Genomic DNA, 26,470 nt, shown 5'->3' with positions numbered 1-26,470 from the left:
GCGGAAGTTCAGCCTGGCCATCAGGGCCGCCAGCAGCCCTTGGGCCCGCCCCGGCAGCTCCCAGTCTTTAATTTGGCACCTTTGTGGCACCTTTGTGGGACCTTGGCATAAGTCTAATATGTATATATACACTGGCTGCCTGTCCCCCTACACAATGGTTTATTATTACCTCTTATTTTATCATTTAATTTAAATATTAAATAAAATAATTTATTTAATTATTATAGTAAGTACTTAATAATTTAATAATAAGTAGTAAGTACATAAAAATGATTAAAAAGTACAGTTTAGTCATAGGAGATTCCTAGATCGGAATTCACTACCAAATTTCAATATATCCAAGTATTTTTAGTGTGAAATGCTGTTATAATATGCATAAATTGTTGTTTTAATAATATTACGCTTAACCACTTGGGCTGGACGGTAGAGCAACGGTCTCGTTTACTACAGGTCCGCGTTCAATCCCCGACCGCCCAAGAGGTTGGGCACCATTCGTTTCCCCCGTTCCATCCCAAATCCGTATCCTGATCCCTTCCGAGTGCTATATAGTCGTAATGGCTTGGCGCTTTCACTTGATAGTTCCCCCCACCCCCCTGAATAATATTACTAGAGCAGTATTTACGGGCTATTCATGCCCGTGCCACTTCTTGGATGGCTTAATCTTCATCAATCGAGAGCAGTACGTCCTAACTAGACATTATATGATGATATCCTAAACAGTTGATAAATAAAAGTAATTGCGGAACTCTAGTTATCAAATACTTATCATAAATGGTATAAAACCTTATCATAAGCCAAGGGATTTGTAGATCAGTGTTTAAAGGGAATTCGGAAGTAATAATAACACAGCTGTTGCCATCTGTCGGCAGGAGAGAACACTATCAACTGGCTGGTCAACAGTGGCCATAAGATACAGCTTACGCCATCTGTTGACATCAAATTACACTTATAACAAATTACCCTACAAAATACAACTAACGCCATCTAGTTTTTTTCCAACGCACTATAAATAGCCAAACAGCAACCCATAAGGCGGGTTGTTGTGTTCGGGTAGGAGGTTCCAAGCTCCGCCCACAGATGATATCGGGTGCACAATAAATGGCATATCATTGGTAGAAACTCTTTGTTGACATTCACACAACAGCCAATCACAGGAAGGGATCAGCTAAAGGCTCCATCCACTTAATAAATCATCTTTATTCAGCACACCATCCTTGCTTGACATTCTGCTTCAACTTTAATCTACCTAAAAAGTGAAATGTTAAGTATTTAAAAGTATTAATATAGTGATAATTAAATACTACAGGATGTAACGTGTGTTACAGAAACATGGGCTGGCTACCTGACTTGTGACGTCATCAGTGGGGGTAGCCTTGACACAAATAATGATACACGGCTCTGCCCTCTTATTCGAGTAAATTATTCAGTTAGATGGAGATTTCTGTCAGGTGCAAAACAGAAATCGTTGTTCTTTTTCACAACAACCTTGTTGTTGTGCACAAGGACCTATTTCTTAGTTTAAATTTTATTCATAAAAGAGTGTTGGTATTCCCCGCAACAGCCAATCACAGGAAGGTATTTCTGGAAGCTCGGCCTCCTTATGGACTCAGCACATCGCTCTAGCTCATGGCTCTCTGTTTCATCTCTTGTATATACAAACTATGACTTTTTTCGATTACTGTTATAATTAATAATATGAGATATAAAAGTTTTTACACAAAATGGCTAAATTCTGCCATTAAATGGTCTTTGTCTGGTATACATACAAACATACACCAATTTATTACCATTCATCCATTATTAATTTCAAATGTAATGTATACTGTCTAGTTTTTCCCTCTCGCCATTACTTGGTGCAATATTTGAAAGTTGTCTATTTATTTATTGATCTATCTATTATCTTGTATTTATATTTACAAGTTTCTGTGTTTGGAAGAAAACTCTGCATTGAATTGGGACTAATTTATTAAATAATATTATTTAGTATTAATTTTTACAATTATTATTAATTACAATTATTTATAGCTTAGTTACTTTCATGTAACTCGCAATCGTACATTCTTCCCGATGATTGATTGACACATTTGTCAATCACACTGCACACATTTGTGAAGTGTGAATTTAATCCTTAAGTAAACAATTATCAAAGACTTAGTTAATTATGGGTTAAAAGAGTCACAGAAGTTAACTAAGCTATGTATACTAAGGCTACTACCAGAAGTGGAATGGCTGCTTAGTAAATGCCAGAGGGAGGACTCGCATCCAATAAACTCATCATATAACAAGTCAAATAGTGAAGTAGGCAAGGCCAATAAGAATGAGGGGTTGGTCCGGAGAATTTCTTCAGAAGGTCAGATGTAACACAAACAAGGAGCAACGGTGTCAAGCTCAACAAGCCCCAAATGTAGGACTGACAACAGGAGATGCTTTTTCACCCACAGGGTTAGTAACCCATGGAACCGCCTACCCGCCGAAGACGTAAATGCCAAAACTCTGTTAACTTTTAAAGTACAGCTGGAAAAGATCACCAAGGCAAATAGGGGGACCTTCGACAAGCCGTCGGCTTCTTGTCCTCGTCGAGGCCGCTAAGTGTTAGTGGCTCTCAGGTAAACTCAGGTACACTCGGGTAAACTCAGGTATCTCCGAGTGAAACGTTGTTGATTCGTATTTTATATTTTTAATACAACAAAAACTGAATTAATATAATGTTACGGTTATTAATGATGCCCATTATTAATCAGTGTTCCCAGAAATTTATTCCCCCTATATAAATAAACATTATTATCATTATGATTGACTAAATCTAGTCCTTGAAGACTAGATCAGTTGTGAACGCCAGCCAGCGCACAAGTACATGAGCGCCCAAAAGCCTTTATTTATTTATTTATATATATACAAGAAGGTACAATGGGTTTATGAGAGTACATAGCATTGATGTTTATACATTCTTGTAAAACCACTAACACGTGTAGCGTTTCGGGTAGAAGAACACAATTTAACTTTCCTTATACTTTTTACGTCAACTTTACTTTGACACAATAGACATGTGGAGATAGGCGTGTGTTTTTATTAAGTAATATTACATGTTAGGCGTTTACCCTTAATACAAATTATTATATATAGATCTGAGATCACTCGTCTTATTTAGATTAATCTTAAACACTTGTGTGTACGTCTGGTAACATACTGCATGTGTAAAGGAAGAAATATATGTTTATCACTCAGAATGTTCGGTAATATGTTTATTGTTTGTGATGTGTGTCTATATATGTATGAACACGTTGTACTGAACAGGGTGAGAACAGCTTGACCTATCTCATCTCTTTATGTGTATTTTACCTCAATAAACTTATTTCAATTTCAACCCCCCCCCCCCCACCATTTGCCTTGAAAAGATCATTTGTCTTGAAAAGATTGACGGCTTCCTATCCTTGTCTCAATTGTCTCAAGCCCATCATCACTTAGCAAAATCCTGCTATCAGAACTATACCAAACTCTGTCTTCAGTTCAAGTTCAAGTATGTTTATTGAGATAAGGAAAAAATACATCTCAAAGGGATAGAGTAGCTTAGGCTATTTCTACCCCCCCCCCTCTACTTGAAGTCCCTCAAGGGGTGCACAAATTCAGTGAGAACAAATAGACAAGTAACATTACAAGAATCCCATTTAATATTGCAGGTTAATATAGTAAGCACAGCATATAATTCTTCAAGGAACACACCTGTACGACCCATCATCAGCCAGATCCCCACACCCACGTATAATCAAGCTAAACGACTCAACAATATACTGACTCCACATGTACCAAATAGCTACAGCTTGAAATCAGTCGCCTATTTCTTAAGACTTAGTGAAGACCACTATACCAGAAGAGATCGTAGCATCATTAGACGTGGAATCACTATTTACGGAGGTCCCTGTAGAGTGTAGACACCACCATCAACTGTATGTTAGACAGAATCTACCGTGACAATACAAACTAGACATTCTAGAGTCTGCCATCCATAACCTTTGCACCAAGATGGCCCCATTAGGTTAAGTAGCTTTCAAAATCCTACTAAATCCTTTTTTTTTAAATTGAAAGTCCCCATGGCGCAGTGGTAAGACACTCGCCCAGCGCTTGGCGAGCGTCTTGGCCGGGGGAGGATTGACTGGGCACCAATCCTTAACCACACGCTGCTGTTCATCCAGCAGTGAATGGGGTTATTAAACGCATTCCGGGGATTTCCGGGGGAAAAATTATTATTTACAACCTGCCCGAAACGCTATGCATGTTTTGGCTTTACAAGAATGTAAGAACTCTTGTATATACGTAAATAAAAAATATTTAATAATGTGAATGGTGTGTGTAGGTGACTTAGTGTGGTGTATGTAGTAATGATGGCGAGTGTGTCCCGTGTGTTGAGTCTGGCCGCCGCTACACGCTCCACGCTCCACGCCTCCATCATGTCTCTCGCCAAGATGCCTAAACTGAGTGAAAGATTAGTCTGGGTGGATCTCGAGGTAGGCGCCACTCTCTAGTCTATGGTCATAGAGTTTGCTTATATGTGTATATAATAGTTATTATGAGTTATATGGGTAACATTGGTGTTCCGGGCGGGCCACCGTCAGGAGGAAGGCTGTGAGGCCCAGTCTCCGGCTTGGCCTAACCCCATAGTAACTATGTGCTCTTGGGTGAATAGAGGTATCAGGTGTAAGGAAATATCTTGCTATATTATCGTAAGAGATGTATATTTTTATTTAATTTATATAAGGGTTCTTGCATTCTTGTAAACCCACATACATAGCATTTCAGGCATTGTAAGTGCCTGAAAATGTGCTTACACACTTGTACTAAATGTAATGTAAGTTTGGATAGGTTAGGTTGCTGCTTCTCACTGTACCTTTGTCGAGTAAGATTAAGACATGCAATAAAATTAAATTCCTGTGATGTTTTGAGAATTATACAGGATATCATTGCTATGTTTTATTAATGTAAAGATGCCATTCACTGTTATTATCTTGAGAATCTTGCATTGGATGTGAATAATGAACTGAATAACTATAGCTCCAGCATTGATAATGACTGCGGTGCTGTCAGGGATTCATTCTTGTGCTCCCAAGTCATTCTCAAACAAATCCTAAATGCAGCTCGTTATTCACACGAGCTTATTAGATATAATGTCGCTTAACGCTGTAGTACGCACGGTACAAGCTGTGTGACATAATGTACAAAGGGGCAAATACATCAAATAAATGATTGTGGCATCACATAAAACTTTGTTTTCCAACCCTTATACTGTACAGTGTACTGTGTTTTTGATCTTGTTTACTAATTAACCTTATTAGGCTATTTATATTAGTTTTTAATAGTTTGATTATGTAAGATTTAGTTTAGGATATGTTAATATTAATTAGGCTAAGAATTTTCAAAGTGTAAATGGAATTTGAGAGGTTGTCGGCATACATTCTCTTTCAACTTACGATAGATAACTTGAATTATCTATGCCTAAGATAGGTAAGGGTTTTGGTTCAGTAATGTTGAGTTCTTGGCATCAGGTGAATGAGAAATATTTAGTCATTTATTTGATACTGTATACAAATACTCACAAACGGAATATTGTAGCAGTGGTCTATGTCCTTGACTCGTAATAAAGGGAGCAGAGTTCAGTTCCCGGTCAGAACAGAAATGGTTGAGCAAGTTTCCTTTCACCTGATGCCTTTGTTCACCACCTAGCGGCAAAATAGGTGGCTAAAAGTTGACCACTTGTGGGTTGCATCCTGCGAAAGATCAGCAGTTGGCTTGGGGAGGGGGGGAAGACTTCGATAAGCTTGACTAAAGGCTTCCAAGCTTAAGTAGAGGCTTCTTATCCCTGACAACAGGGAATACGATATTCACAAGTTCAGTTCGGTAGTTATTGAAATAAGTATTTAATTTGGTTTTTCATAACTGTAGCATTGTTATTTTTTCAGATGACGGGCTTAGATGTAGAAAACGAACAAATAATGGAAGCAGCGGTGATAGTGACAGACAGTGAACTAAATATTGTGGCCGAGGGCCCCAACCTTGTATTGAAGGTTGAGGATAAGGTGCTGGATACCATGAATGATTGGTGCAAACAGCACCATGGAGAGGTACAGTCCCACACCTTCACTTTTTAAGTCTACCTTTAAATATTTATTGATATATAATAATTGTTATATTTCAGGGCAATTCTTCTAATGTAATCTTTTTAATCATTGTTATAACATTTCAGCAGCACATGATATAAAATAATATATAAAACTGGATATCAAATTTTTGTCAGTTTTATTTTTTTTTGCAGTACAATAGTCTTTTTCTGTAGACTTTTTAATGTCTTGTTGTGCATTTTAATTTGCTTGTATCATTTACGTATTTTAAATATTAAATCTTTTAAAATGTGTTAAAAAGAAAACTGGATGTTTATTTCTTATGAAGTATTACTTTGTCAGAATGTGAATGGTAAACATTGTAATTTTGTTACAATACTTTATTATAAAGTGATCAGTATACTTTACTCCTCCAATTGCAAGTTACCAATTTTTTATATTTGATTAATAAATTGAACGTTACTTATTTCTCTGAGCTAATCTGATAATCTTTGAGGTATTTAGTATCATTTTAATGACAATCTAGTTTCCACAAAAGTTTTTCATTGCTAATCTTTTATATAAAATATTGACTACAACCATAGACATGAGAAATGAATGCTGTGTTTCCTGAAGATTGGTTTTTCAAGGTAATTTATTAACAAATTTCTAACCAACAGTCTGGGTTGACAGAAGCATGTCGGAAAAGCACCATAACCCTCTCGGCAGCAGAGGACCAGCTGTTCCAGTTTATTGTTCAGCACACAGATAAGGGTAAGTCCTATTACATTCCAATTGGCTTGTGCATACAATAAGCAGTTTTGTTATTACAGTTTTAGGTACAGTCTTACTGGTATCCACATCCTTGCTTAGCTTACTCATCTAGGTTAATTTCCCACTCCAGCTTCCCAGTGGGCAAAAACTCGCTAGTCCTATTTAATCAACGTAGGATTGACATTATGAGTGTTTTGATTCATTATTTCATTGTTGTTTTCCCCGGTACAGTGGAACCTTGGTTTACGGATGCCCTGGATTAAGAGTTTTTTTTTTTTAGTATAGAAAGTAAATTTCCTTTGTAAAATTTGTCTTAGAGTACAAAGTTTGCCTTGGAATAAGAATTGTTTAAGAGTAGAGGCATGTATAGGTCGATGAGCACGTGGTTCTTCTGGACGCGGGCACAGTTTACCAGTGTATCCCGCCTAGTGACGACTGCACGTGGATTCTTTGTGAAGAATTTCGTTGTTTTTTCTGCTTTTTCTTTTTATTTCTGAACATAAAAGTTCGTATATATTATGCCATGGGTCCCAAGAAAGTCTGTGGTACAGTTCAACCTAAGAAACAACCTAAGAAAATAGTTGTGAGTAGAGGATGTCCCTTCCTTATTATTCAGAAAATGTGTGCAGTATGGGAAGAACTGCAAAGTTTTGCTGAAAAGACTCGCCCAGATAGAGCTGTAGCAGGCCATTGTGTTAACCTTTTTAATGACAGTGTGATGTGTGTGTCTACAGACAGGTGTTAAAATGTAGAGAAAAAAAGTGTCTATAGACAGATTCTTTAAGACAAGCAAGCAGTGAGCCACAACCAGGTCCTAGTGGTATGCCTGCAAAATGTAGGAGAGAGAGAGAGAGAGAGAGTACCCCAGAAATGGCATCATTGCCTGATGTTATAATGGAAGAGGACTCCCCTTTCAAACACTAACACCTCTCCTCCTCCCCCTCCTCACTGTCTTCCATACACCAACAAGAGTCCTCAATAAAGGTATGATATACTTGGACATATTGTATACAAAGTAAGTAGTATTATGCATAAAATGTATTTTAAAGTTAATATTTTTTTGGAGTGTGGAACAGATTAATTCAATTTACATTATTTCTTATGGGGAAAATTTGTTTTGGTTTTTGAATTTTTGATTGTCGAACCAGTTTCTGGGAATAGATTAAATACATAAACGAAGGTACTACTGTATTGCCAGAATGGTTACACTCTAATCATTCTCAAAGTTCTCTCTATCTCTTGCTTTTCATCATGCTTTTATATTCTTCGGTACCTTGTTCAGAAATATAGCATTTTTATGTATATAAAAGAGTACATGTGTATATATATATATATATATAATATATATATATATATATATATATATATATATATATATATATATATATATATATATATATATATATATATATATATATATATATATATATATATATATATATATATATATATATATATATATATATATATATAATATATATATATATACACATATATACATGTCGTACCTAGTAGCCAGAACTCACTTTTCAGCCTACAATGCAAGGCCCGATTTGCCTAATAAGCCAAGTTTTCATGAATTAATATATTTTCTCTAATTTTTTTCTTATGAAATGATAAAGCTACCCATTTCATTATGTAAGAGGTCAATTTTTTTTATTGGAGTTAAAATTAACGTAGATATATGACCGAACCTAACCAACCCTACCTAACCTAACCTAACCTATCTTTATAGGTTAGGTTAGGTAGCCGAAAAAGTTAGGTTAGGTTAGGTTAGGTAGGTTAGGTAGTCGAAAAGCAATTAATTCATGAAAACTTGGCTTATTAGGCACATCGGGCCTTGCATTGTAGGCTGAAAAGTGAGTTCTGGCTACTAGGTACGACATACACATATATACATATATACATATACATATATACATACGAGTATATAAAGTATATCTACTTAATTGATATCTTAAACATGTATAAAGACCCATTTTAGATATGTTCTAGCTATTAATTTTTATATCGACAGGCAAGGCTCCTTTAGCTGGCAACTCTGTGCATTCGGACAAAAAGTTCCTGGATAAATACATGCCTAAACTGATGAAGCACCTCCACTACCGTATTGTTGATGTGTCAACAGTCAAGGAGTTGTGTAGGTGAGGTACTTTAAATCTGAGAGCACTACAGTAGGTCTAGATGTGCTGGAAGAGATTACAAGCTGTTTATTAGGAATATTCACTTTTCATTTTGCACACATTTATTGTAGTTGCATCATTAGTGCTTAAATTAATAGTGTATTAAATATGGTAATTGACTTAATGTGATGTGTCTGAGAAAATCGGTAAGATCCATGAGGAGGATTCGAACCTACACACTGGGTATTCCCAAGCATACACCCTAAACCATTTGGCCACGGCATGCTCAAAAGCCAGAGTACATGCGGGCAATGCGTTAAACCCTGACTTTTCCACCGCTTCCCACTGGATGGGGGGTGGTGTGCATGATAAACATATGTGGAGAACTAGTGTCACAATTGATATGCCAGTTGCTTAAATTAGAAACTGTACTTGTGGTCAGCCTTGAGCCCATTGTTGATGTGACGATGTGCATTGAATTTTGTAATTTGCTTAGCTAAATGAATTGTGGGCCTCGGTCCCCAGTCCCCAGTCCCTGAGTCCATTATGTGCCTCTGTAACACTTTCCACTACCACCCACAGGATGGGTATGGGGGTGCATAATAAGTGAACTAAGCTAACTAAAAACTTGAGTGGAAGCCTCATGACTCCTAAAGGATTTGGGTAAATCCCAGGTTGCATTGCTTTTGAGAATGTTGTGGCAGTGTAGTTTAGGGTGTGTGCTTGGGAGTACACAGTGTGCAGGTTAAAGTGCTCATGGTTCCTACTAACTTAAGATGTCTTGGTGAATATCGAATGGTGGCTCATATAATGCAGGACTTGCATCAAGGCTGTATAATGCAAACAAGGTTGCATTATACAACCGTTTTGGTCCAGGATGCACCGTATCCTTATCAATTCTTTTAGTTTAAGATTTGTTTGTTGCATGTCTAATTTTAAGCCTTGTTATTGTGACCTATTGACTGCTTAATGTTATCGTATTAGGCCAAGCATTGCCGGTAAGCACACAACCCAATGACACACTTTCACAATGTTAGTTCTTGATAATAAGAATAATAAGACTAGGCAAAGATTTATGCATGACGCTGAGAGCGTCATCACGTACTCTGCATGTTTTGGTTTTATGATGTCAATTTTGACGCCGAAAATTTTGTACTGCATTTAGATTGGATACTACTTACACGTGTGTGTGTAGATTGGATACTACTTACACGTGTGTGTGTGGGTGTGCGTGCGTGTGTGTGTGTGCGTGCAAAAGTGCATGTACTGTATGTACGTATACAGATCATCACTACTACCCTGCTTTCAACTTCTTTGTGGTGGGAATGCATTAGCAATACATCCTTATCAGGGCCATTTCAGACAGCCAGGTGTGAAATGCTTCCTCTGAGTTAAGAAAATGTTCCATTTTTTATAATATTGTTAATACTGTATTAATATATAATATTAATATTTTATTATATTTTTTATAATGGAAAATGTGGATATTTATGAGCTGCTGCTTTTCATAGTAGTCTGTCATTTGTGCATTGGAGACCCTGACATACAATAGGAGACTTACCAGTTGAGAGGATGGCATGCATCATTATCTGCTAGAAGAACTGCGTCATTCCCATGCAGCAGATTTTATATGTATTTATGCATATGGATACTATTTGCATTTGTTTGTATTCCTCCAAAATACGTAATTTTGTACACAAAAATTTAACTAGTCTAATACACTATTCTTCTACAGACGTTGGTATCCGGAAGAGTTTGCTGCAGCTTCTAAGAAAAAAGTGGCTCATAGAGCTCTAGATGATATTAAAGAAAGTATTGAAGAGCTTAGATATTATAAAGCGACAGTATTCAAATGACGTTGAGAAAGTATATAATCTTCATTCTTGTTTTGTTATCTGGTCAAATTAAATCATTAAAAAAAATCAAATGCTCCATTTTTTTCTTTTTTAATACCTCATTGGAACAATATTGTCGATGTTTTGTTTCTTTAACTATTGCACTGTACATAGCACTGGGGCTCGATTGGTGGTGGGAATGGTTTTTTAATTAGGCAATATATTAATAATTTAATATTTTTCACTAATTTGAAATGAAGATTGTAGAGTTTGGCAACACTTTCATATTTTTCTTTTAAAAATGTTTTATTCATGTTAATAAATTCATTAACATTATCACAACATTGTCTCATGAAACAGGTGTGCAGTGCAGGAATAAAAGCATATCCCTATAGATGAGCAAGCAATTATCAGGAGGCGCTTTGCCAGTAGCTTATAGCTATATATATCATCATTTAAATCAAAAGAAACTTGAGAAAGGTATAGTACTTAAATATTGCTCTTGGTACCAATACAAAAGCAGAAAGACAAGCTTGAATACATTAAGGAGATCCAATTCAAGGGGATTGATGGGAAACAAAATTTACTGTCTTGACCATCTGGGTCAATGAGCTATTGGCACGAAGACAATTTTGGCAATTTGGGGCGGATCTCCTATTGAATCAACCTATTATGGCAAATACACAAGCAGGTTAACAAATTGCTACCATTTTTATATGATGAGGCATTAGAGAAATTGTCTAGAACAAGTTGTTGCAATGGGGCTATTTTGCTCAATTTCAAATTTTATTTTATTTTATTTTTTACTACATTTTTATTATAAACCAGCCAAAGTTCATTGAGAGTCTTTACTGCATCTAATTTGTTTTTATTCATTAAAGTTATTCTAGAACATATCTCTTTGCCCAATAATGTTCTTAATTTAAGATTATTTGCATACTTTCATCTCCAGGGATATAGAAGGCCAATGGAGGGACCTTTTGACAAGCCACCGGCTTCCTGTCCACATCGAGGCCACTAGGGTTAGTTGCCCTCGGGTAAATCGGAAGTGTAAAGGTGGCATCCTACTGAAATGATCCATTTTGTTTTACAAATATTAATGTGAATTCCCACTTTTTATTGTTTATTTCACTTATATTTACATAAAATTTCTTATCACAACTTCAAACTCCTGCAAACATTCCAATGATGGGAATTTTGATGCTTCAGGGCATTTCTGGGGTTTTGTATGCCGACTTGAAACCAATGATTTGGTTCCTCATTGTCAGAATGGATAGCAGTTAGGAACCACTGGCTGAGACAGACGTTGGCATACCTAAGCGGTGGGTTGCTACCCACCTGGGGTGGGGTCTTTTTGAATATTAGAAAATAGGGCTGTGGCCAAGAAAATAGTTGGGAAGCATTGGTCTAGGACAATCTTTCTGGATCTTTCCCAGGATGCATCCACAACAGTTGCCTAACTCTTGGGGTACCTATTTGGGGTAAGGAAATGTATCCAATCATCTACTGTATGTAGTCCTGCTCAGGAATCAGAACTTTGTCAAATTGGGTGTAAGCTGTCTTCACTTCATAGCGAGCTACAGGTCGCCCATAATCTTTGATGTTTAAAATGTAGGAGATACCACATTGCAAAAAAATTTGTATTCCTTTTTTTTTAAGTTCAGCTTGTAATGGAAGCAGTAACAACAACAACAACAATCATGTTTTTATTTGTTATAAAGCTCTTGATAATACAAATGTAACATAGATTAGTTTGAATGCATACGTCAATTAACAAATTGACAGCATCTGTTCTATTTACAGCAATTCTATTTACATGTTAACTTTCTCATTAATGATTTACAACACAGTTATAACTGACATATCATGGGCAATGTCTACAGGTAAATTAACACACATAATTGACACCTTTCATAACTGAATGGAACAAAAGTGAGACATACAAAGCGTTACACACAAGAAAATACTTGGGGGGGATGTCCACTTGGATGTATATAATAGTGTTCTGTAATAATAATAATAATAATAATAATACTGTAGTAACAAAGTCAATGAACTTTAAGTGTTGAGGTTGGAGTTACTCAAATAAAAGCAATATTGCACAAAAAAGTCAATAATAAAAGCCTCGTTAGGTTTGAGAATTCCACAAGAAAATGCAATATTGATTTTGAAAACTAGAGTTTTTGGAAATAATTTCACTCTTAGAAATGAATTTTTTCTCTTTACCTCTCAATTAGTAGCAACACTGCTAAACAAGTATTCAGGGCTCAAAGTCTGAAGAAGTTGATACTGTACTTGCATCATTCTCTCCCAAGTAGCTTTAATTAGATTAAGAAATGGGTGCTGATCCTCAAGACTGATATTATCATGTAAGAATGAATAATATTTATTGGTATGGGTGTTACAGGAACTGCAACGGAGCCTGAAAGCATCAAGTAGAGTGCCCAGAGAGCACCTTGCCCTCCTTGGTACATGACCTGACAGATGTCCAGATCTCTGTGCCAACATCAGTGACTGGCACCCATTAGAGTAATGCACTGCCATTTGATGGGGACAAATTATCATTCCTCGAGGCACAATTTTCTGCCTTGAGACCCAGGCAGAAATCATTATCTGGGTCTTGTGAGATCATTCTCATTGTGGCTAAGAAAGCACTTGTACTGGATTGAAAAGGCCAAGTCATCTAGAAACATTGTCACTTTGCATCAAGTTCAGTATATCACCTTTTCTGAAAGACTTGTGTTAAGATTCACATAATCTTCCTAGTCAAAATGAATCAAGCAGCACAGCTCAATTTCATGAAGGAATAGGCCTTCACTCCATGTTAGAAAGGAACTGGAGTGCACCAGTGTGCTTCCAAACTATTGTAACCAGAATGGTGACTTTGGGTACTAATAGAAGCAGCCTACCATCACTGCGATCTGTGCACAACCACTTTCACGAGTTACACATAACCTGTTGCAGCAGCCCGCATATACATTTTACTTGAGCACAAAGTGTTGTGTATATACAGGCGAGCGAGTTCACTGAATTTCAGTCAACAGATACAAAGGGAACTTTCATTGTTATTTATAACTTGGTGCCTTATACCAGCTGTGTATCTCGTCTAAAAAGTTGGCATCAGGTAAAGACCTACAGTACTTGTAAATACAGTGTACTTACTATCTAAGTAGTGGTAAAGGAAGAGTACATATTTAAGTTTTAAAACCAATGCTTTACTTAACATATACTGTACTGAAGTACATGGCACTGTTAAACTTTTGAACTATATTTTATCATTAATGAAAATTTATTGCATCAAATCCAAATGATTAAATTAATGACATAAATGGTACAAATATATCAGATACATATTAGTGAAGGAGTTAAGTCCTAAGTGAACATGTTGATGAATCAATATCCAACGTGAACGTCTTATTAATATTACAATAGCTTAATGAACATATTATTCTGAAACACATACCACAGGTCTTGTACACATATTTCACCTTAATGCAAGCCTTCTAAAGAATAAAACAAATTCTTTGGGAAATCTACTATTGCATTACTTTCAGGTGCTAATATCCAAGAATTTGGGGAACCAAATTGAGTTAATAGGTTCTGTGCCCCACTATCCAAAATGTGAAACATGTTTTCCTCTTAACATATTTTAACATGATTCGGCACTAAAACTTGCAGATATAAATGTCAAATGGTTACTGTCTAACCATAGTACTGTACTGCTTAACATCCTATGACCTGGAGAGGGTTTCGGGAGTTGTTCTACTCCCAAGCCCGGCCTTGACTTGTGATAACTTGGTCCAACAAGTTGTTGCTTGAAGTGGCCCACATATCCACTACAGCCTGGTTGATCTGGCACTTCTTGCAAGAACCTGTCCAAGTGCCTCTTGAATACATCCACCTTCATTCCGGTAATATTTCTAATGCTTGCTGGGAGGGTGTGGAACAGCTGTGGACTCCTGACGTTTAGACAGTGCTCTCCGATTGTGCCTATAGCAACTCTACTCCTCACTCGCACTATCCTGCATTTCCTTCCAATGTGTTCTTTTGCTCCAGTATGTTGTTATTCTACTGTGCAAATTTGGGACCTGACTTTCAAGTATGAAGTGTAATTATGGCTACACCTGAGTGTTGATTCTAGGATTTCTCGGAGGTATGTGTCTATCGCCATAATTATCAGTGTCGTCGTGTCCATCATAGGCAGGATTGTCTTGAGGGCCAGCATACTTTAAGTCACTACTAGACATAAATAACTGAGGCCTTTGATTTGTGTTATTGTAACCATACGGGGGGGAATATCCATGAACAGGAGAATGTGCAGCTGGAGGGATGCCAACCTGGTTGATGGGCAGTGTTCTTTGTGATGTATATAGATTTGAGGATGACACCTGGCTGCTGCTATCACTTACTCCCCTCATCTGTAAGTTTTCATTCTGTCTTCGATGTGCACCAAAGCCTCCATCATCTTCATCCGGCTTTCTCTGGCGGATAGATCTCTTAGAATCCAAGTTGGGCTTGGAATAAAGATCACTTATATTTTTGATTGGCTCGGTGACAATAGTCCTGTTACCACGGATGACATCACTCCTCCGTGCAGAGTTTGGAGGTGGGCTGTTGTATACAGAGGGGTCATCTTTATTTCTCTTAATGCATCTGCATGTAAGAACTTGCCACAAACACAAATCTTCACGCTCGTCACGTTTAAGGCAAAGATACACTATGATGATGATAATGATAACTCCCAAGAGACACACAATGACGATCCCTGCTATTGCACCAGCTGTGAGTGACTTTGAATTTGTACATGGGAAAAATTCATGAACCTCATTGGACATTTTGCCTTCATTTCCATCAGAACTATAAGCTGTAACTGTGAAAACAAAAAGATCACATTCCTGTATGGTGACGGAGTGCTGAACAAGTGAGCCAGCTTCTGATGCCGTGATGTTTTCATTATAAACATGGCTGCTGTTTTGATACGTTTGTTTCTTCATGGTGTAATATGCAGCTGAAAAGAAAACAAATATTTATCAAAATATGATCACAATAATAATTATTACAATTAGATTAGTTATATCAATACTGTTCAGTACAATCTCAATAGTCTGAAACCAATAGGACACTAGATGATATTTGATAAAGGGATTGTACACAATTGACTGTGGTCAAACCTTGAAAAGGGACTGACCTTTCCAGCCGTGGTCCTCATAGTGGACCGAGTTACAGGAAATCAAGATACAGTATATATATTATGTAATAAAATATATATACAGAATATAGAAACAGAGAGAGCATGAGTATGATAGTCTGTAATAGCTTAAGTGTAATTACAGGATGAGAGCTACACTTATGGTGTCTCGTCTTCCCAGTACTCTGTCATATAACTCTGAAAAAACTGATGGTTTTGGCCTCCACCACCGCCTCACTTAACTTGTTCCAACCGTCTACCACTCTGTTTGCAAAAGAAACTTTAAAATAATTCTTTGGCTCCTTTGTTTCCTTAGCTTGAATCTGTGACCCCTTGTTCTTGAAGTTGCTGGTTTCAGGAACTCCCCTTCGTCAATTTGGTCAATTCCTGTTATAATTTTGTAAGTGGTGATCATATCACCTCTTTTTCTTCTCTCTCCTAGCTTTGGCATATTTAACACCTCTAGCCTCTCTTCGTAATTCTTGTTTTCAGTTACGAGAGTGTTAAGTTCAGTTTAGTGTGTGCGTGTGTGTGCATGAGTGGTGTGAGTGTGTGTGCATGAGTGATGTGAATGTGTGTGCCTGATTGGTGTGAGTGTGTGCATACCTGAGTGGTGTGAGAGCGTGTAAGTACCTGAGTGGTGTGAGTGTGTGTATGTGCCTGAGTGGTATGAGAGTGTGTGCATACCTGAGTAGTGTGAGAGCGTGTAAGTGCCTGAGTGGTGTGAGAGTGTGTGTGCCTGAGTGGTGTGAGTGTGTGTGCATACCTGAGTGGTGTGAGAGTGTGTGCATACCTGAGTGGTGTGAGAGTGTGTATGTGCCTGAGTGGTGTGAGAGTGTGTGCATACCTGAGTGGTGTGAGAGTGTGTATGTGCCTGAGTGGTGTGAGAGTATAAGTAGGAGTAAGGGTTGTCATAAGTCACAATTGTACAAATTTGTAAAAACAATAACTGTACAAAGCAATAGTAACAGAAATGTCTTAGGAACTGAAGGACGGAAAACCAGGGTTAGCACCTTGACTGAAAATTAGTACTGTATGCTGATCAAGTACAAGAAATGCCCTACATACCTGTGCCTTGATCCAAATGGTCACCTGGCGCTGTAAATGAGAGGATTACATTCGTGTCATCTCGTGAAGACCTAAGGTCAGTGATTTGCGCAGGAGGCAAGAGATCAGGTGGGACTCCGGTAAGCTTGCCTGCTTGAAGTGCCGAAGACACAGTGAAGCTTCCAGGATCCTCTAGTAGCTCATCTGGGATGATGAGCTGACTCCCACAACATGCTTGTTCACCTGTAAGATGCAAATTCAATTATTTTTTTTTTTGAGATATATACAAGAGTTGTTACATTCTTGTACAGCCACTAGTACACGTAGCGTTTCGGGCAGGTCCCTGGAATACGATCCCCGCCGCGAAGAATCGTTTTTTCATCCAAGTACACATTTTACTGTTGCGTTAAACAGAGGCTACAGTTAAGGAATTGCGCCCAGTAAATCCTCCCCAGCCAGGATACGAACCCATGACATAGCGCTCGCGGAATGCCAGGCGAGTGTCTTACCACTACACCACGGAGACTATTTGTCTAAATGCCCTGCATTTATTGCATTCTTTGACTCATAAAATGCACAAGCTTTTTAAGGATTTAAAGGATTTACACAATTTACACGAGTTACAATGTAAATTTCGTCTCCTACCTATGTGGAGTCAGAGAGGTAACATAAGATCGAGGCGGTAAAGTATTTCTGTTGTACTTGGGGAAGTTCTAGGGTTAATAAATTATATTAAGGTAAATTGCAGCTGGAGTTTCCATCACCCCAGTTAGGTGATCTGCTCTAGATGACAAACCATTAGTGTTCTTTTAATTGCTGGGAATTGTTTCCCCTGGGGGCCGGGCCTTTCCTAACCCCATTAGGTGGAACTCCCTTACTCTAATTGCTAACAACATATCTGGGATAATAGTAATATTGCAGATGATGATAAGAGTTCGAGAAAAAATTATAATGTGCAAAAAAGGAGAAAAATTCAAGTTTAATGAACATGAGATATACATAACAACTAGTAAAATCCCTTCAAAATTATATGTGGGAGATTTGTGTTATAAATGATAAAAATTCATATTGGGCTTTTAAATCCAAACTGTAAAAGATAGGTATGTAGTGAGAACAATTCTGATACATTAGGATAATTCTGATACATTAGATGAATTCTGACACAGGATAATTCTGATAGATTAGGATGACTGGTCAATGTCCAAAAGTCGACACTCCAAAATCTGGCCCCTGTCTGTAAGGTACAATAGTGTCCTATGGTACTAATAATATTGGGTGTGGTACTCGCCTAATACAGGAGCAGAGCGAAGCACAGAGCTCAGGATACGTGCTGTGCCATTATTATCTGTTGCGGTCACCATGATGCCAACATTCTCTGGCGGACTGAAATCCACCATGTAGGCCGAGTACACTCCATCATAACCAGTTGTATCGCCTGCAACAGTTTATCTATTGGGACACCATCTTGCATATATTTTTTCACTGGTTGAAATGGTCATATGACATAACTACAGTTTTGTAAAACATACTGCCAGTTAAATTACTATTTAATAATACCACTGAAAGTTAACCAGATAAGCATCAATCTATGAAGCCTCTACATGTCAGAACTGTTTAAATGTTTTCTAAAGAAAATGTTTGTTTTTTTAGCTGATTAACCATTTTAATGTCAATGGATGAAAAATGATAATTTTCCCATTTATTTACATGCTAAAGTACATTAGAGATAGGAACACAAAATGACTCGGTTAGGCAAGATCCAGTTTTCCCAGGTTAATTGTTATCTTGTTGTTATTACCAGGTTAATTATTAATGTTATCTCCAGCTTAATTGACCATCTCATTTTTGATATAACAGCAATCCCCCTCTAAATACTACTGCCATGTCATACATTAAGTTTTGAGGAGGGGAGATACTGTAGAATACTTAATCCTCCCCTGAATTTTTGCCTGTAGATATATATTCAACTACACTAAAGAAAAAATCTCCATGCAATACTTAAAACCAAAGTGAACAGCAAGTACTGTAGTAATAATTATAACAATAATAATAACGGTATTCATAAAATATACATAAGAACATATTATAGTGGTTTATTTGTAGGTACAGAGCTTGGAAAATTAAAGTCACAAATATACAGAGCATTTTGAGCTTAACAAGATTGTATTGTTAATATAATTTTATGTTTATTGGGGGATAAAAACTTAATATAAATATGGTAATAAGCAAGCACTGAATTGTTCAAGAAATTTAGCAAAAGATATAACAGTTTGAAGTGATACTTAATGATGAGAGGCATAGACTGCTTTATTATAGAATTTGAAGTTTTAGCAAGAGTAAAGATAGAGCATTCATTATTCACATTGCCATTAGAGTACAAATTGACTTATTTGGGATGAGTGAGATTTAGTAATGCTCAATTACTGCAAACTGCCAAAACATTATAGTGATAGCATGGTAGCTATTAATATACAGGCCTACATATCATCATCACAAGGCACAGGCAAACCAAATTGAAATACAGTAATTGTTTTTATTAAGTTTCTTGAGATGTTTCAAAAACTGCAAAAATATGATTTTATTAAACTGCCTGAAGAATTTTCCGATTTTGAAATCAACCAAAATTATCCAGCACATTATCTTGTACAGTACTAGGAAGAGCATATACAAAGCTGTGAAATTCCACAGAGATGAAAATCCCCAAAACAGGAAAACGGTTGTGCCTTAAAATTATCACGAAGAGGCTACAGTACCCAATGTCAACAACAAAAAAGTTGCACATTACAGTATAAGCCTGAAAAAAGATATTAATGTTTCATTATGGAAATAACAAAACATGAAAAGGTAAAAACCACTTTGAATAACTTGGAGATGGTTATTAACCGAGTAAATTAAATAAATATTTAGAATGCTTATCCAAAGCATAACTGACCTCCAGCGCCGTTGTCTTTCAGGGTAAGAATCTTCGGTCCATCTTTAGTGGTGACTGTAGCCGTCACATCAGCATATAATACATGATGCCCATCCTTCATTACCTATGCAATTAATATAGTTTATTATGCCTGTTACATATGAGCTACAAAACAAATATATATATATCCAATATCATACATAAACCAGCACAAACTGCATGTGCCGAACCAGATGAGGTCAACACAGCTGGGAACACAACGGGAATTCTTACCATTGCAAACAGTGTGGGGACAGAGTCTTTGGTGTAGTCCAGGTTACTTAACCCTTTGGAAGACCACACCTGCACATTCATACCATCATTTGGTGTTGCTAACAGTGAACATCTCACTGAAGACATCGCATATGGTCGACTCACATTCACATTATAGGTCGTATTCTGTTAAAAAAAACTATTTCAATCAATTTGGTTTGATAAGATTTTTAATACATTATGTCCCATATTTTTTTTTTTTTGTTAAATACAGGTAGACAGGTAGAGTAATTCTAAAGCAGGGCCTTGAGATTCATAGAGAATACTGATCATTTGTGAGACACCTGCATAAGGTAACCCTGTGAGAGCTAAGACTAAGGCTTGTGGAAAAATGAGAATACACTTGCTGACAAAAATGCTAACTGTAGTTTTAGAAGAATCGATATAATGATGGAGGAAAGAAGTGATGAATAGGTGTGAGGGAATGATTCTATTATGGGGTTAAGATAGGAGTTGCAATGCTACAGGTCTATATTTGCTCCCCCCCCCCCCTTTCCCTTAATGGGTGACTTAAAACATCATACTGTACCTTGTGGCAGGCATCAACATTATGCAAATTCTTGGATATTCCCAGTGGGGCAATAGAGGTGACATGGTCAGGCAGTCAAGAAGGATAAGAGAATTGTACCCAGGATACAAATATATATATCCAAATATATATACCCATCAACTTGAGAATGGTCCAAGACGGACCGAAACGTCGTCGTCCCTTCAACTTCTAGTGTGTGGTCTGGTCAACATACTTCAGCCACGTTATTGTGACTCATCGCCTGCATATATATCCAATATCATTAGGTATTGGGATGCAAGTCTCAGCTACCTCATTAGAAGTTGAGATGCAAGTCTCGTCCTAACTACACACTCGAACCTTGACAAAGCAGTCAGGAGAGTGCAAAAGACTTGGTGTAAATTCCTTACATAAATATCACAAGTGTGGGTTTTTATTCTATATTATTAATACAGTATTATTATTATTGAACAAATCCACAAGGGCCTTGATGAGGGTTCGAACCTATGTGAATGTTCCCAGATGCGCCTTAGTCAGCTGTACCACAACATGGTAAAAATAAAAAAAAAATTTGTTCATTTGATATATCACGTTATTGTGATTTCTGTGTGTATTATTATTATTGTTATTATTATTATTATTATTATTATTATTATTATAAAAGGTGACAGGGTTGCATGGTGTTGGCTGCAGTTCTATAGTTTGTGTGATAAAACTGTATATTTTTTTATTTTTTTCTGTTCACTGACTAATTTGTAGAGAAATGAATTGAATGTTGGATGAAAATATTTGTAAAGAATGGAAGTGCTAATACATAGTGGTGTTAACTACAAGTACCCAGAACTACCAGTATAAAATGTGTGAATAACAAGGGTATGACTGTACTATGTACTATAACAGACTGTACTATGTACTATAACAGACTGTACTATGTACTATAACAGACTGTACATGTATTGCTACATATATTACCTGAAGATTTGTAATTTTATAGATTTTGCTCGTACTCTGAGAAGAGTTCATTGGAATGCTTTCCTCATCATATACGTTGAGTTGTATAAAATTATTTACTACAAAATTGTAAAGGACTTCAATAAAAGCATCTGGATTATACTGCCTGCTATTATCAACAGTCAATTTCATTAAGCAGTTTGGCGGTGAACACTCATCTTCTGTCACCTGAAACAAAACATTAAAACAGAAATTAGGCTTTTATATTTATAAAACATATTCCAATTTTAGAGTACTATACAGTATACCCACTTTATTTCACTAAAACTCTTAACATTAACATCTGAATATATTTGGGTGAACATTCTGTACATGAGTATATTTTGAACAAGTTTGGGTGGATGTAAATTCAAGCTGCCTTGTATAGGCCAGCAGGGCTTCTGCAGTGGCCTTTATTCTTATGTTCTTATTCACTTGGGGTGTGCAACTTTTAAACTGCTTGAAGATACCACACACAAATCTGGGTGGAAACCAAATGCATTCAACAGGAGGTAATCAACCTTTGATTACCTTGTTACTACAAGGTAACACTCAGGAGAGCAGCCAAACACCATAATAAGAGTAACTTAAACACACTGCTCCAGAGCAATATCTGAATTAGCACGCCAAATGCAAAACACTGGCAGCCATAAAGAATAGAAGCGAAAAGTACCACACAGCACCTCAAGAAACTTCAGAAATAATCTTTCAGCTCCCTATTATCAGTATCAGGAGTTTAAAGTACCTATACACAAATGTCAAGTCTAGTAAATAAATTTGACACATTGTGAGCATATACAGTACTGAGGTTGAGAATTCCAACACCACTGGGATCAGTAAAACATGGGTACAAGAAGAGATAACCAAAGAGGACTTCCATCTTTAAGGGTACCTGCAATCATCAATAAATAAGTAAATAACATGGTGTGTTCAGCATCTGTATGGTGTAACAATATCTCAAGATGGTAGCAAACAGATAAGTGGGAATATGTTACAGAGCAGATACAGCAACAATAGAAAACTTTACAGACCTACATCAAGTGATGGAGGCAACAGCTGAAACACAAGCTTTTATAATGGGGGATTTTAGCCACAAGACAACAGACTAGGTAACTCTAACATCACAAATGGGAAGAGAACACTTTCTTGACCTCATATGGGACTCCGTTCTCATACAGCATATGATTGAACTGACCCGAGGTAACAGTATTTTAGATCTTGTGCTAACAGAAGAAGACATGACTGATCAAATGCAGGTAGAAGAAAATCTCACCCTTAAATGTGACCACTATATCCTGAAAGATATAAAATTATAGAAACCTACCTAAATGTCTAGAATGATCACTTTCCTTACTGCCTTTGAGGTGATTATCAAAGAATAATTTACTAAAGACTGAAAATATGCAAATGTTACCCCTATCTTCCCCAAAAAACAAAGGCAGAACAAGTTCAGCAGAAAATTACAGACCAATCAATCAAACCTCACATATCTGCAAGCTCATGGAGTGAATCCTAAAGGAGGAAATCATTCACCATTTCACAGTGCACAAGCTTGTAAAATCAAGACAAAAAATAGTTATATTAAGAGTAGTCTTCCAAGCTAACCTGCTCACATTTTTGGAAATGGCGAGTAGGTGATTATGTATATAAACATATACAGTACATACATACATACATACATATATTTATTAGAGAATGCCTGTTCATGATTGTATGCATGCATGCACTCACCCGAGTGTCACAGTATTAATGGATTGAACATCAATTCAAAAACAAAAGTTACTGAGGCTGTCACGGTTAATTTTACATTTACATTAAGAGTGACCTCACATAAAGTGGAGAAAGCACAAATTGAAATCTTAAGCCATCACTAGGTTGTGGCAATCAAATTTGAATTCCACCAAATGTGAACAATGTCATATAAAGTGCAACAAAATATCATTCCTCTGAATGAAGCTAACTCAAGAGGGGTTGGGGAAAGGAAGCTACTCAGCCAACCCATCTTCCTAAGAGAGCGTCACATTTTGACGTGTACTCTATCCAAGGCCAAAAATTTTCATTCTGTATTAGATAATGGTAGCGGCACACAAAATTGACATACTGTCCCATTTTCTGTTTTGTATCCTCTGGTAGCTTAGGAGAGGGGACTTTAGTACGACAGTTTCTTGACATTGGGAAACCTTATGAGGCTGACTCGGCTACAGTGATGTGCTGACAAAGATTAGCTGACTTCCAGAGTTCTAGTATGCAAGGAGGCCAGAAACTGCCACTGTTGACTTCCTCGCTGCTAATAGTGGTTGTGAGGTGGGGAAAAGTGGTCATCACCTCTTCCTTTACTCCTTGCACTGCAGTCTTGGTTCTTTGCCCCTGTATCCTTGCCTGGTCCAAAGAATCATTGCAACAACTTTTTCTTGCCAACCAGATAATAAGGGGGACAGTGTGGAGGTAACTCTGTGAATCTGACACTGTCTCACGACATGAGTTACACTCCAGGGATTGATTCGATCTACCTGCCAACAAATGCAGGTAACCAGTGTGTAAGCGAGGACCCGAGGTCCTCTCTGCAACACTGTGTCATTGCACTCCGTATAACACTTCCACTTAGCTACCACATCACATGTTGCTGTTATCAAGTGGCTCTAGACTCACACTGCCACGTCATATAAATGTCACTGTAAACTGTCTCTGGTGCACGTTTATTGTCATTGAAAATCTTGCAGTAGTAGGGTGTGAAGAAATTCTACAAACCTCTCTGCACTGAATGGTCCTGCATAACCACACTTGTAATGTTCACAACATTCCCAAACAATTAGGACCCACCTACCAGAGGCGGCTAACTAGGCTTCTCCTTGCATCTTCCCTCAGCCCTCAGCTCTTGACATAGACTCAACTTGGTGTGCATCTACAAATTTCTACACAAAATTGGGAGCATATCCTAGTACTGTACATCCTTCCACACAGACTGATGGGGAAACAGTGAGGTGTCCCACACCAATGAGATGTGTGTCTGCCACCTCTCAGTAGTTATGTGATGTTTGGTCGCCTTTTGGTTACCCCTTCATTAACTTTTCACCAATCATGTCCTTCATTCACATCCTGGCCTCTGCACCCTTGCCTTTGCTCCTCTGGTGTGAAAATTTGCTACCAATCAGAAATGCCATACCTGCCATATTGAAAAATGTCACTAGGCTGTCCCCCCCCATCAAAACTTAAAACTTTAATTTCTCCTAAGCCATGCCGCTTTCATACTTGCAGCTTGAACTGAAATGATCAAAGGCTATCATGTATATACAAAGAGGTGTGAAAATGACTCTTAAAAGCTGGGAAAGGTACAACACAAGACAGCAGTCATAACAATAAATACATTAGCTTTACATTAAAGTCCCCCAAGGTCGATCCACTGACCCTCCTCAAGACGCAACCCCATAACAAGCCGACTAACTCCCAGTTACAGTACCTATTTACTGCTAAGTAAACAGAGGTATTATGGTGATAAGAAATGTTCCCATCTCTGTCCTACCCAGAACAATATGTTACTCGGAGGATACACAAAGAAATCACATTAACGTGATTATCTTACTTTGGGGAATTCATAAACATTATTGAGGAAAATAAAGGTCCTTACCTTTACAAGAGAATTTCCACCAACTTGGAGCAAATTCTCAGTTAGAGCTGCATAATTGTCCACCGATTGATACACACCACAAGTGGGACAAGGGTTGTTTAATGTGTTATTGATAATAAGAACAGGGGTACCAGGTATAATGTCTGCCAAGTCCTGGTATGCCTGTTTGGAGAATGCAGGATCGTTGGGGTACAAGATAGGCCACACTTGGTGTCCCTGAGCTGCAGCTACAAGGTCTGGATTCGGCGGATAGACTTCTAAATTCTCTGTCACAAGAACAATCATGCCATTTTCATTTTGCAGTATCTAGTTGAGAAGAAAAAGTTATATTATATTTCTGGACAACAAATCACAAAATAATCCCTATCATGTATATTAAAATGAAAAACCATCAATCTAAATTTTTAAAAATTAATATTTAATTTTTTTTTATTGTTAGGCATCTCTATTAGGTAAGACATGATATAATTCCCATTGTTACGGACAGGGAGTTTGTATTCAAGCTTATCGAGGTCTCCCTTAGTCAACTACTAACCTTCCCCAGGATGCAACCCACAACAGTTGTCTAACTCCTGGGTATCTATTCACTGCTAGATGGACAGATGCATTAGGTGAAAGGAAACGTGCCCAACTATTTCTGTCCCACCCTGGAGACTAAACCCAGGAACCTTGACTGTGAGTCGAGGCCTAAACCACTGTACTATAGAACCCACAGAGTTACAAACCCATGGAACCACCTACCTGTTGAAGCCGTAAATACCAAAACTCTGTTAACATTTAAAGTAAAGCTGGAAAAGATCATCAAGGTAAATGGGGGGTGGGGACCTTTGACAAGCCCCCAGCTTCCTGTCCTCATCAAGGCCACTAGTGTTAGTGGCTCTCAGGTAAATCAGAACCCACATATAGCACATACATAATCTATAAAAGATGCTCGTTTGTCAGGGAGCATCATAAGCCACAGTCAGGGTTTGCCCCAGTGCCACACTTTGAGAACTTCCTCTCCTCACACTTGTCACACTTCCTCTCCAGCCTGACATATCTTCTCTTAATATGACCCTTTGTTTCTTG

At 37.5% G+C, this 26,470-nt stretch overlaps 2 protein-coding genes across 3 annotated transcripts in view; one reads left to right on the top strand and one right to left on the bottom strand.

The window, feature by feature from the left end:
* Positions 1 to 4,150: 4,150 nt before the first annotated feature.
* Positions 4,151 to 10,916, top strand: LOC123768110 (oligoribonuclease, mitochondrial). 2 transcript variants are annotated; one of them, XM_045758430.2, is made up of 5 exons: positions 4,151 to 4,291; positions 5,952 to 6,113; positions 6,770 to 6,863; positions 8,881 to 9,007; positions 10,722 to 10,916. In XM_045758430.2, exons 1-5 carry the CDS (start codon positions 4,271 to 4,273, stop codon positions 10,840 to 10,842), a joined length of 525 nt encoding a protein of 174 aa, XP_045614386.1. In that variant the 5' UTR covers positions 4,151 to 4,270; the 3' UTR covers positions 10,843 to 10,916. The 2 variants fall into 2 exon arrangements, with proteins under 2 accessions (XP_045614386.1, XP_045614385.1); XM_045758429.2 differs by lacking the exon at positions 4,151 to 4,291 and adding an exon at positions 4,331 to 4,502.
* A 1,598-nt stretch (positions 10,917 to 12,514) lies between these two features.
* LOC123768108 (calcium-activated chloride channel regulator 2) overlaps positions 12,515 to 26,470 on the bottom strand; it is a 30,938-nt gene continuing 16,982 nt past the window's right edge. Inside the window, exons 8-14 of the mRNA XM_045758426.2 lie at positions 25,403 to 25,708; positions 21,760 to 21,966; positions 20,241 to 20,405; positions 19,989 to 20,091; positions 18,345 to 18,491; positions 17,078 to 17,299; positions 12,515 to 15,829 (exon numbers count right to left, since the gene is read on the bottom strand). Coding sequence (XP_045614382.2) covers positions 14,940 to 15,829; positions 17,078 to 17,299; positions 18,345 to 18,491; positions 19,989 to 20,091; positions 20,241 to 20,405; positions 21,760 to 21,966; positions 25,403 to 25,708 — 2,040 coding nt within the window. The 3' untranslated portion in view covers positions 12,515 to 14,939. The remainder of the gene's footprint in view (positions 15,830 to 17,077; positions 17,300 to 18,344; positions 18,492 to 19,988; positions 20,092 to 20,240; positions 20,406 to 21,759; positions 21,967 to 25,402; positions 25,709 to 26,470) is intronic.

The sequence above is a fragment of the Procambarus clarkii genome, chromosome 59 (genome assembly GCF_040958095.1).
Source record: "Procambarus clarkii isolate CNS0578487 chromosome 59, FALCON_Pclarkii_2.0, whole genome shotgun sequence".
Classification (NCBI taxonomy): Eukaryota; Metazoa; Arthropoda; class Malacostraca; order Decapoda; family Cambaridae; genus Procambarus; species Procambarus clarkii.
This window is presented reverse-complemented; position numbering and strand designations above follow the sequence as displayed.